The sequence below is a fragment of the Schistocerca serialis genome, chromosome 12 (genome assembly GCF_023864345.2).
Source record: "Schistocerca serialis cubense isolate TAMUIC-IGC-003099 chromosome 12, iqSchSeri2.2, whole genome shotgun sequence".
Lineage (NCBI taxonomy): Eukaryota > Metazoa > Arthropoda > Insecta > Orthoptera > Acrididae > Schistocerca > Schistocerca serialis.
The window spans coordinates 87,548,032-87,561,428 of record NC_064649.1 but is presented as its reverse complement, the minus strand read 5'-3'; the positions used below and the strand labels follow the sequence as shown (position 1 = coordinate 87,561,428).

Below are 13,397 nucleotides of genomic sequence, written 5' to 3'. Positions count from 1 at the left end.
AGGCTGCCTGCAGATACAAGTCAGTGTGAGTAGGATTCCTATAAACGCAAGGTCCCAAAAAATTTCAGCTTTTTCTTGGAGCTGCCTGTACGGTGCTTCGTGGTCGCAGTCTGACTGGGAACTTCATTCTGTGAGTGCCCAGCATTTGTCGTAGATTATACGCTTCCGTGGCTCGGAATCTGACACTGGATGTTCTGTGTTAAATCTCACGAAGAAGGCTTATAACGAAGCAGCACGCCATACGTCGCGTCCTCAGTGGTTTCTGAAAGTTCTGAAACGACCTGCCAGCATCTCACGCTACGTAACATGTCTCCTCATCGTGTTTGCCAAACACTCTAACGCCTGATGGCTCCCCACCCGATACACGTATCAACTTCTATACGGCCCGCCCGGTTAGCCGCCTTCAGAAATACGTGTAACTTTGAGACAAATGCAACACATCCGTTTGAAACTATTCTGAAGAAGATCTTATTTTATGTTGGATTAAGTACAAAATGCGTTGCCGAGTAATATCTTATTATTTTTGCTCCCACACTCGCTAGTCTGATAGCAAAACAAAATCGTACTGTTCCATGTACACAGGCGTCAGCAGTGTTGCCAACATTAGTCAGCACCACGTCCACCCCAGACAGTCCAGTGCAATGAAGCAAACACACTTGAGAACAGAATCGTGTTACCGTCTACAAGTTTTCTCCCGAAATCTGAGTCTGAAATCCCAGTGGCTGTACTTACCGCTTGCGGTTGATCTTCGGCTGTTTCTGCACCTGAAACAGAAGTAACTGGTTTTAGGAAACTTGTATTTTGTGTATTTATTTATTTATTTATTTGTTAATCTTGAGAAGGACAGCGCCATCAAGCTCTCTCTGAAGTCTTACAAGTCATTACGCCATTCTCGACATATACGTTCTCAGAATACATAGAGGGTGATACAAAAAAGGTATGGTCAAACTTTCTGGAAACATTCCTCACACACAAATAAATAAAACATGTTATGTGGACATGTGTCCGGAAACGCTTACTTTCCATGGTAGGGCTCATTTTATTACTTCTCTTCAAATCACGTTAATCATGGAATGGAAACACACAGCAACAGAACGTACCAGAGTGACTTCAAACACTTTGTTACAGGAAATGTTCAAAATGTCCTCCATTAGCGAGGATACATGCATCCACCCTCCGTCGCATGGAATCCCTGATGCGCTGATGCAGCCCTGGAGAATTGCGTATTGTATCACAGCCGTCCACAATACGAGCACGAAGAGTCTCTACATTTGGTACCGGGGTTGCGTAGACAAGAGCTTTCAAATGCCCCCATAAATGAAAGTCAAGAGGGTTGAGGTCAGGAGAGCGTGGAGGCCATGGAATTGGTCCGCCTCTACCAATCCATCTGTCACCAAATCTGTTGTTGAGAAGCGTACGAACACTTCGACTAAAATGTGCAGGAGCTCCATCGTGCATGAACCACATGTTGTGTCGTACTTGTAAAGGCACATGTTCTAGCAGCACAGGTCGAGTATCCCGTATGAAATCATGATAACGTGCTCCATTGAGCGTAGGTGGACGAAACTAAAATGAGCTCTTACATGGAAATTAAGAGTTTCCGGGCACATGTCCACATAACATGTTTTATTTATTTGTGTGTGAGGAATGTTTCCTGAAAGTTTGGCCGTACCTTTTTGTAACACCCTGTATACCCTGACGGAAAAAGTATCGTAAGACCAAGGAAGAGTTGTGCGACATTAATGAAAATTGATAGCCGTGTTTACACATCTGAAACACGCTGCATATTCCAATTTTGCGACAGTGGCATGAGAGTGGTGCTAGTGATGCCACTATGAGGATGAAAATGAGGTTTTCTTTAAATACACGCTGTAACGGTGTCAGCAGATAAGATCGATACGATCACCTGTGGTACAGGACTTCCCCATTACGTCCAACGCTTGGGTGCTATTCCAATGCCGCAGAGCCCTGGCAACAGTGACAATTTGTGGGGAAAATGTGGAGATATGCATTGAAGTTTGGTGGTGAGGGTGGGAGGAGGGGGGTGGGGGGGAGGGCGGCATTCGACTTGGGTAGTTCGTGCAGCAATGTTGACTATAGTTCTGCGGTGGTGTAATGGTCAGCATTTCTGCTTATTATGCAAGACGACCCGGTTTTGACTCCTGGCCGTGGCACAAATTTTAATTCATTACTTCAGCTTCCAGCATTACCTCTCGTTATTATTGTGCGGATTCCACAGCTGACCTCTAACCTCTGACGAAATTAGAGTTAATCGTCCAAATGAGATTTCACCTCTACATGATGGGCTCCGAGGCCATGGAAAGAATATTGACATTAGGAAAGAATTAAATGTACGGTTAGTTACAGATGTTCTACAGAAATGCAAAATAAAGTGAAAGCATCATGTTCAATGACTGGAAGGTAATACAAGTAATGAAATTTTTTTGGTACCTAATCCCAACAGAAAACGCATTATTAGCCATCCTTTTATAACAGACGGCATTGGAACTTCTGAGGCGGAACAGAGCGGTACGTCTGATCCTTTCTAAATTTGTTTCTGGATAGTCTCAGAACCCGGGGACACATTCCGAAACTGGGCTAAACATCACTAACGCATCCACCATGGGGCACAGGTGTGACATTTTCCATTTGTTTGGGGCACTTAAGGAATCTCTTCATCGGGCAAACTTTTGAAGATGTTAATAGCATAATTCATACAATGAAAACATGGCGCTGGATGATGGTGATGGAGACAATGTAGAGAAATAGTACTGTCAAAACAATGTTGACTGATATTGCTGACAAATTCTAACTCTTAAGAACAAATACATTCCGAGAAAAAAGATTTTGGGCAGCTATTTATTGGGCAACCCTCGTGTTATTCTTACTGCTCTGTTTCTACGCGATTTGGATTATCTATGAAAGTAAATGTTAATATGTCCCAAATTAAAAAATGTTCCCTGACATATTTTGATCCATCATTCAATTTCAGCAACATGATCTGTCTACAAAGTTTGTAGCAAATTACGTAGGCAGTGAATTCTAACTTTTTATAGCGCAGACATCTGCAGTGGCACAGCAAAAGGAAAAATGAATTTAAGTGGATATGACCAATCGTACCAGGTATCTCAACAATCACAAAAGTGTGTTAAACAACGTGGCCTGTAGACAGTTGCAGTGCAGATGGGTACATGGAACCACTTTCCTCAATAACACTCAGTTATAAAACATCGAGTCCGCCGCCGGTAGCTGAGTGGTCAGCGCGACAGAATGTGAATCCTGAGGGCCCGGGTTCGATTCCCGGCTGGGTCGGAGATGTTCTCCGCTCAGGAACTGGGTTTTGTGTTGTCCTAATCATCATCATTTCATCCCCATCGCCGCGCAAGTCACCGAAGTGGCATCAAATCGAAAGTCTTGCACCCAGCGAACTGTCTACACGACGGAAGGCCCTAGTCAGGCGAATTGTTATTATAAAACATCGAAGAAACAAACTTTCTATAGAACAAAGCAGTTTGGTCAGCACAATAACCTACTGTATGTACTGAAAAAAACATGCGCTAAGATACGTAGTATAATGCTTGTAGTCATTACTACTGTTGTTTATGTAACTTACAATGAGAAAATCGAAAAATTCCACCAGTTGGTGGTAGCAAAATAACACAAACCAGATGAACTTATGGTGGACCTAACTATAGAGCAGAAGTCGGCTTAATTCATTTACATAGGAAAACGCTTGTGTAGGAGAATGAGTGTAAAGAATGTCTGAATTCATGTAACTGGTCTCAAAAAAACAAGTAGATCACAATAACATATGCATTACTGGTGCCCAAAAAACACGTGGCACTTACCGTCAAAACGTATCAATATCGAAGGGACTGCAAACCATATAAATTGAAAAGAATTTACAAAGGTTTAATGATATGGAGTTTCACTAAACTGACTGTATAGCTAATTAGGTGTACTAATAATAAGTAACTGAAGAAATTCTTCCGTTGATGCACGAAAGAACTAACTTCAAAAACGTTGGGGAAAATTTCAGGTTTACATAAATACACTCCTGGGAATGAAAAAAAGAACACATTGACACCGGTGTGTCAGACCCACCATACTTGTTCCGGACACTGCGAGAGGGCTGTACAAGCAATGATCACACGCACGGCACAGCGGACACACCAGGAACCGCGGTGTTGGCCGTCGAATGGCGCTAGCTGCGCAGCATTTGTGCACCGCCGCCGTCAGTGTCAGCCAGTTTGCCGTGGCATACGGAGCTCCATCGCATTCTTTAACACTGGTAGCATGCCGCGACAGCGTGGACGTGAACCGTATGTGCAGTTGACGGACTTTGAGCGAGGGCGTATAGTGGGCATGCGGAAGGCCGGGTGGACGTACCGCCGAATTGCTCAACACGTGGGGCGTGAGGTCTCCACAGTACATCGATGTTGTCGCCAGTGGTCGGCAGAAGGTGCACGTGCCCGTCGACCTGGGACCGGACCGCAGCGACGCACGGATGCACGCCAAGACCGTAGGATCCTACGCAGTGCCGTAGGGGACCGCACCGCCACTTCCCAGCAAATTAGGGACACTGTTGCTCCTGGGGTATCGGCGAGGACCATTCGCAACCGTCTCCATGAAGCTGGGCTACGGTCCCGCACACCGTTAGGCCGTCTTCCGCTCACGCCCCAACATCGTGCAGCCCGCCTCCAGTGGTGTCGCGACAGGCGTGAATGGAGGGACGAATGGAGACGTGTCGTCTTCAGCGATGAGAGTCGCTTCTGCCTTGGTGCCAATGATGGTCGTATGCGTGTTTGGCGCCGTGCAGGTGAGCGCCACAATCAGGACTGCATACGACCGAGGCACACAGGGCCAACACCCGGCATCATGGTGTGGGGAGCGATCTCCTACACTGGCCATACACCACTGGTGATCGTCGAGGGGACACTAAATAGTGCACGGTACATCCGAACCGTCATCGAATCCATCGTTCTACCATTCCTAGACCGGCATGGGAACTTGCTGTTCCAACAGGACAATGCACGTCCGCATGTATCCCGTGCCCCCCAACGTGCTCTAGAAGGTGTAAGTCAACTACCCTGGCCAGCAAGATCTCCGGATCTGTCCCCCATTGAGCATGTTTGGGACGATGAAGCGTCGTCTCACGCGGTCTGCACGTCCAGCACGAACGCTGGTCCAACTGAGGCGCCAGGTGGAAATGGCATGGCAAGCCGTTCCACAGGACTACATCCAGCATCTCTACGATCGTCTCCATGGGAGAATAGCAGCCTGCATTGCTGCGAAAGGTGGATATACACTGTACTAGTGCCGACATTGTGCATGCTCTGTTGCCTGTGTCTATGTGCCTGTGGTTCTGTCAGTGTGATCATGTGATGTATCTGACCTCAGGAATGTGTCAATAAAGTTTCCCCTTCCTGGGACAATGAATTCACGGTGTTCTTATTTCAATTTCCAGGAGTGTACAAGTCACTTAGAAATGAAATAAACAGTAAATGTGGCGAAACTAAGGCGAAATAACTACATGTAAACTGTGAAGAAATCGTAGAAGAAACAATTGTTGGACGCAGTGATTCAGCATACAGACAGTCAAAACAACCTTAGTTGAAATGAAAAGCAAAGGCCGTAACATTCACACTGTAATGTGAATTTTGGAAATTTGTAGGATCTTATGGGACCATACTGCTCAGGTCACCAATCCCTACGCTCACACACTACTTAATCTAACTTAATGAACTTAAGCTGAGGACAACACGCACAGCCATGCCCGAGGCAGGACGCGAACCTCCTACTGGGGGAGCCTAGCGAACCGTGACAAGGCGCCTAAGACCGCGCGGCTACCCCGCGCCGTGAAATGGGTATTCCACTGTTAAATGCAGAGAAGTGAGCGGATACGTGCTAAGAGTTCACTGAGGGCCTCTATAAGGGGGAGAGCTTATATGATGACGCGATAGAGGAAGAAAAATGAGTCGACAGGGAAGAGATAGGGAATGAGAATTAGAATGTAGAACAGCTTTGGAAGACTTAAAGAAGGCATAAGGAATAGATAACACTCCATCAGAATTTCTAAAATCATTGAGGAAAGTGAAACAAAACGATTGTTCACGTTGGTATGTAGAATGTAAAAGTCTGCCGATATACACTCCTGGAAATTGAAATAAGAACACCGTGAATTCATTGTCCCACGAAGGGGAAACTTTATTGACACATTCCTGGGGTCAGATACATCACATGATCACACTGACAGAACCACAGGCACGTAGACACAGGCAACAGAGCATGCACAATGTCGGCACTAGTACAGTGTATATCCACCTTTCGCAGCAATGCAGGCTGCTATTCTTCCATGGAGACGATCGTAGAGATGCTGGATGTAGTCCTGTGGAACGGCTTGCCATGCCATTTCCACCTAGCGCCTCAGTTGGACCAGCGTTCGTGCTGGACGTGCAGACCGCGTGAGACGACGCTTCATCCAGTCCCAAACATGCTCAATGCGGGACAGATCCGGAGATCTTGCTGGCCAGGGTAGTTGACTTACACCTTCTAGAGCACGTTGGGTGGCACGGGATACATGCGGACGTGCATTGTCCTGTTGGAACAGCAAGTTCCCTTGCCGGTCTAGGAATGGTAGAACGATGGGTTCGACGACGGTTTGGATGTACCGTGCACTATTCAGTGTCCCCTCGACGATCACCAGTGGTGTACGGCCAGCGTAGGAGATCGCTCCCCACACCATGATGCCGGGTGTTGGCCCTGTGTGCCTCGGTCGTATGCAGTCCTGATTGTGGCGCTCACCTGCACGGCGCCAAACACGCATACGACCATCATTGGCACCAAGGCAGAAGAGACTCTCATCGCTGAAGACGACACGTCTCCATTCGTCCCTCCATTCACGCCTGTCGCGACACCACTGGAGGCGGGCTGCACGATGTTGGGGCGTGAGCGGAAGACGGCCTAACGGTGTGCGGGACCGTAGCCCAGCTTCATGGAGACGGTTGCGAATGGTCCTCGCCGATACCCCAGGAGCAACAGTGTCCCTAATTTGCTGGGAAGTGGCGGTGCGGTCCCCTACGGCACTGCGTAGGATCCTACGGTCTTGGCGTGCATCCGTGCGTCGCTGCGGTCCGGTCCCAGGTCGACGGGCACGTGCATCTTCCGCCGACCACTGGAGACAACATCGATGTACTGTGGAGACCTCACGCCCCACGTGTTGAGCAATTCGGCGGTACGTCCACCCGGCCTCCCGCATGCCCACTATACGCCCTCGCTCAAAGTCCGTCAACTGCACATACGGTTCACGTCCACGCTGTCGCGGCATGCTACCAGTGTTAAAGACTGCGATGGAGCTCCGTATGCCACGGCAAACTGGCTGACACTGACGGCGGCGGTTCACAAATGCTGCGCAGCTAGCGCCATTCGACGGCCAACACCGCAGTGCCTGGTGTGTCCGCTGGGCCGTGCGTGTGATCATTGCTTGTACAGCCCTCTCGCAGTGTCCGGAGCAAGTATGGTGGGTCTGACACACCGGTGTCAATGTGTTCTTTTTTCCATTTCCAGGAGTGTATCATGTCACTTTCAGAAAAACATCCGCAGCACGATTGCCAAGAAACAAAAGAGCTGACAAGTGCGACAATTATCGCAAAATCAGCTTAAAAACCCCATGTATCCAAGTCGCTGACAAGAATAATGGACGAAAGAATGGAAAAGAAAACGGAGGATGTGTGGATGTGTTAGATGACGATCAGTGTGGTTTACGAAAGAAAAAGGCACCCGAGAGGCAGTTCTGACGCTGTACTTGATAATAGAAGCAAGATTGAAGAAAAGTCAAGGCACGTTCTGCAAGAGAAATGTTCTCAAAAATCACGTTCATAGTGTTTGTCGACCTGGGAAAAGCGTTCGACAATGTAAAATGGCACAAGATGTTCGAAATTCCGAAAAACGGAGGGGTTAGCTATAGGGAGAGATGGGTCATATACAATATGTACTACAGCCAAGAGGGAATAATAGGAGTGGATGACCAAGGATGAAGTAGTCGGATTAAAAAGGGCATAAGGCAGGGATGCAGCCTTTCTCCTCTACTGTTAAATCTATAAATCGAAGATGCAATGACGGAAATAAAAGAAACGTTCAAAATGGGATTAAAATTCAACGTGAAAGGATGTCAATGTTAGGACTCGCTGATAACATTGCTATCCTCAGTGAAAGTGAAGAAGTATTACAGGATTTGCTGAATGGAATCAACAGTCTAAATGTGGATATGGAGTAAACTGGAAAAAGACCAAAGTAATGAGAAACAGTATTAATGATGATAGCGAGAAAATTAACATCAAAATTAGTGATACCGTAGCAGACGAAGTGAAAGAATTTTGCTACCTAGGCAGCAAGATAACCCTGATTAGCACTGGCGGAAAGGGCATTCCTGGCCAAGAGAAGTGCACTAATGTCAGACATAAACATTAGCTTGAGGAAGAACTTTCTGAGATTGTACGCTTGGAACACAACATTGTATGGCAATGAGATATGGACTGTGGGAAAACCGGAACAGAGGAGAATAGAAGCATTTAAGCTGTGTTGTTACAGAAGAATGTTGAAAATTAAGTGGACTGATGAGATAAGGAATGAGGAGGTACTCCGCAAAACCGGAGATGAAAGAAATATATGCAGGACACTGACAAGGAGAAGGGACAGGATGAGAGCACATCAGTTGAGACGTCACGGAGTAACTACACGGCATTGGCGGGAGCTGTAGAGGGTAAAAACTGTAGGGGAAGACGGAGACTGGGATACATCAACACTACTGGCCGTTAAAATTGCTACAGAAAGAAGGAATGCTGATGATAAACGGGCATTCATTGAACAAATATACACTATTGGCCATTAAAATTGCTACACCACGAGGATGACGTGCCACAGACTCGAAATTTAACCGACAGGAAGAAGATGCTGTGATATGCAAATGATTAGCTTTTCAGAAGCATTCACACAAGGTTGGCGCCGGTAGCGACACCTACAGTGTGCTGACATGAGGAATGTTTCAGGCCGATTTCTCAGACACAAACAGCAGTTGACCGGCGTTGCCTGGTGAAATGTTGTTGTGATGCCTCGTGTAAGGAGGAGTAATGCGTACCACCACGTTCCCGACATTGATAAAGGTCGGATTGTAGCCTATCGCGATTGCGGTTTATCGTATCGCGGGATATTGCTGCTCGCGTTGGTCGAGATCCAGCAGAATATGGAATCGGTGGGTTCAGGAGGGTAATACGGAACGCCGTGCTGGATTCCAAAGGTCTCGTGTCACTAGCAGTCGAGATGACAGACCTCTTATCCGCATGGCTATAACGGATCGTGCAGCCACGTCTCGATCCCTGAGTGAACCGATGGGGACGTTTGCAAGACAACAACCATCTACACGAACAGTTCTACGAAGTTTGCAGCAGCATGGACTATCAGCTCGGAGACCGTGGCTGCGGTTACCCTTGACGTTGCATCACACACAGGAGCACCTGCGATGGTGTACTCAACGACGAACCCTGGGTGCATGAATGGCAAAACGTCATTTTTTCGGATGAATCCAGGTTGTGCATCATGATGGTCGCACCTATGTTTGGCGACATCGCGGTGAACGCACATTGGAAATGTGTATTCGTCATCGCCATACTGGCGTACCACCCGGCGTGATAGTATGGGGTGCCATTGGTTAAACGTCTCGGTCACCTCTTGTTCGCATTGACGGCACTTTGAACAGTGGACGTTACATTTCAGATGTTTTACGACCCGTGGCTCTACCCTTCATTCGATCCCTGCGAAACCCTACATTTCAGCAGGATAATGCACGACCGCATGTTGCAGGTCCTGTACGGGCCTTTCTGGATACAGAAAATGTTCGACTGCTGCCCTGGCCAGCACATTCTCCAGATCTCTCAGCAACTGATAACGTGTGGTCAATGGTGGCCGAGCAACTGGCTCGTCACAATACGCCAGTCACTACTCTTGATGAACTGTGGTGTCTTGTTGAGGCTGCATGGGCAGCTGTACCTGTACACGCCATCCAAGCTCTGACTCAATGCCCAGGCGTATCAAGGCCGTTATTACGGCCAGAGGTGGTTGTTCTGGATACTGATTTCTCAGGATCTATGCACCCAAATTGCCTGAAAATGTATTCACATGTCAGTTCTAGTATATTTGTACAATAAATACCTGTTCATCATCTGCATTTTTTCTTGGTGTAGCAATTTTAATGGCCAGTAGTGTAGGAAGCAATTGAGAACATAGGGTGCTAGTGCTATTCCGAGATGAAAAGTTGGCACAGGAGAAGAAATCGGGGCGAACCGCATCAAATCAGTCAGAAGACTTATGGGGAAAGAAAGTAGATTCATATATAGGCTCCCAACATACTCCCCCGACAAAGACACCATAACCAGATGGGAGACATCAGTGCAGCACGTGACAGTTACAGCAATTTCGTGACGTGAATCAAGAAGTGTGTTAAGCGTGAACCGTCATTACGACGTGAGCGATTGACGAATTCAGACTACAGCGTTCACTCCCTGCAACATCACACCATTGTCCAGCAACCTGCGGCAAGAACTTTTCCATGAACGCTGTAGAACACAAGTGTGCCCACTGAAACCCATGACCCAGTGTTCCCTACAGGAGGGCTGTGACCTGATTGGTCGGCTCACCTAGCTCTCAAAGATGACCACCTGGAAGATTCTCAGCCCAACGCTAAAGGTAACTAAGCTATTTGTAGCCGATACTTAATTTCAGCAACTCTGCGAGAACTAGTACGCCAAAATGAATTGAAAGTAGTAAATTAAACACTGACCGTAGCAATTTAACAGCCAACTTTGAAGTACAAAATACACTGAGGGCCCGAATTAAAGCATAACCTTTTCGTAGTCTCTCATTGCTAAGTACTCCGCCCCCGGAGGCTGAATGGTCAGCATGACGGATTGTCAATCCTCTGGGACCGGGTTCGGTTCCAGGCTGGGTCGGGGAATTTTCTCCCGCCCAGGGACTGAGTGCTGTGCTGTCATCATCATTATCATCCTTTTATCCTCATTGGCTTCAGGTCGCTGAAGTGGCACCCGGCGAACGGTCTGCCCGGCAGGGTGCCGTAGCCATGCGATGAAATAGAAAATAAATTGCTAAGTTTGAAATTTGGCTCAAAGGTGCCTACAACGTTCTTGTGTAACGGTGCAGAAGCGTGACCCAGTGGGACACATCCCTCGGGCTCGGCGACTCTTCGAACAGCAAGGTATAGACACGTGCGAGAAAAAGGTCACAGCTCGGAAGTTCATGAGAGGTGTAAGGTAAGTTAATGAGGTGGCGCTGGAACCAAGAGAACTATACCCAACGCCTCCGTGGACGTATCACACGTTGAGAAGGTCATCACACGCCCTCTTACACACATTTCACCCTTTAGTTTGACACCTCCGCAATGGAGGTCAGAACCGCGACACCCAGCGCTGAAATCACCAATAGCACTCCTCAGAATCGACACGAAAACGCCTCAGGGCGGTGGCGTGAAAGGCGTCAATGAAACGACCTCTTTCCTTGGGGCGTTATTCCCACAGATTTCGCAGTCGTAAAAGACAATTGGCAGCGTGGTGAGCAACATGTCGAGGTTCTTGACGATCTTTGACACTGCTGACACCCCGAGAACGATTCACTCACTCTCGGAGGGGGTCAACAGCTTCACTGACTGTGTGACCGCAGTTTTTGCTTTAGTATACAGGGACCATTCAAAAGCATTCGGCTAATTTTGAACATGATCTAGAGGAGCAAATTGTTTCCCGTCCTCCTGTAGCGTAATCACGGGCGGGGAAGGGTGGGGATGGGAGGGGAGGGGAGGTGGGGAGGGGAGGGGAGGTGGGAGGGTAGGGGGGAGGGGAGGGGGGAGGGGAGGGGGGAGGTGGGGAGGGTAGGGGGGAGGGGAGGGGGGAGGGGAGGGGGAGGTGGGGAGGGGAGGTGGGAGGGTAGGTGGGGAGGGTAGATGGGGGGAGGCGAGGGTAGGGGAAGGGGAAGTGAGGGGAGTGGGGAGGGGAGGTGTGGGGAGGGGAGGTGGGGAGGGGAGGGGAGGAAGGGGGAGGGGAGGGGAGGGGGAGGGGAGGCGAGGGGAGGGGGGAGGCGAGGGGAGGGGGGCGGGGGTGGGTGACACTGACACATTATCACACATCCACCGTGGCTGATCTATTTAAAATGTGTGGAGTGAATCCCTGAAGAACGCCTACATGCTTGAGAGTGGGCTATGCAGCTGTTGGTTGGTTGGTTGGTTTAAAAGAAGGGGTGGGGGATGGGACCAAACCGTGAGGTCATCGGTCCCTTGTTCCCAGTAGAACAATCACCGAAGGGAAAGAAGAAAATAAAAAAGTATGGCACAATAACAGGAGAAAGGAAAAACTAGAAGAACGACAGAAGGGCAACAAACACTACAATGGACAAAACAGGACAACCACAGAGAGACGCAAGAAACAAGGAGAAGAGATTAAAAACAAGTAAGCAAATTACCATGGCTGGCTGACCATGAGAATAAAAAAGGAGAAGCCAGACACTTTGCAACATACACTCCTGGAAATGGAAAAAAGAACACATTGACACCGGTGTGTCAGACCCACCATACTTGCTCCGGACACTGCGAGAGGGCTGTACAAGCAATGATCACACGCACGGCACAGCGGACACACCAGGAACCGCGGTGTTGGCCATCGAATGGCGCTAGCTGCGCAGCATTTGTGCACCGCCGCCGTCAGTGTCAGCCAGTTTGCCGTGGCATACGGAGCTCCATCGCAGTCTTTAACATTGGTAGCATGCCGCGACAGCGTGGACGTGAACCGTATGTGCAGTTGACGGACTTTGAGCGAGGGCGTATAGTGGGCATGTGGGAGGCCGGGTGGACGTACCGCCGAATTGCTCAACACGTGGGGCGTGAGGTCTCCACAGTACATCGATGTTGTCGCCAGTGGTCGGCGGAAGGTGCACGTGCCCGTCGACCTGGGACCGGACCGCAGCGACGCACGGATGCATGCCAAGACCGTAGGATCCTACGCAGTGCCGTAGGGGACCGCACCGCCACTTCCCAGCAAATTAGGGACACTGTTGCTCCTGGGGTATCGGCGAGGACCATTCACAACCGTCTCCATGAAGCTGGGCTACGGTCCCGCACACCGTTAGGCCGTCTTCCGCTCACGCCCCAACATCGTGCAGCCCGCCTCCAGTGGTGTCGCGACAGGCGTGAATGGAGGGACGAATGGAGACGTGTCGTCTTCAGCGATGAGAGTCGCTTCTGCCTTGCTGCCAATGATGGTCGTATGCGTGTTTGGCGCCGTGCAGGTGAGCGCCACAATCAGGACTGCATACGACCGAGGCACACAGGGCCAACACCCGGC

The 13,397-nt window shown here is 48.9% G+C and overlaps 1 protein-coding gene across 1 annotated transcript in view; it reads right to left on the bottom strand.

The window, feature by feature from the left end:
* The window catches only part of LOC126428137 (uncharacterized), a 744,079-nt gene that overhangs the window by 302,587 nt on the left and 428,095 nt on the right, over positions 1–13,397 (bottom strand). The window contains exon 3 of the mRNA XM_050090038.1: positions 733–764. Coding sequence (XP_049945995.1) covers positions 733–764 — 32 coding nt within the window. The remainder of the gene's footprint in view (positions 1–732; positions 765–13,397) is intronic.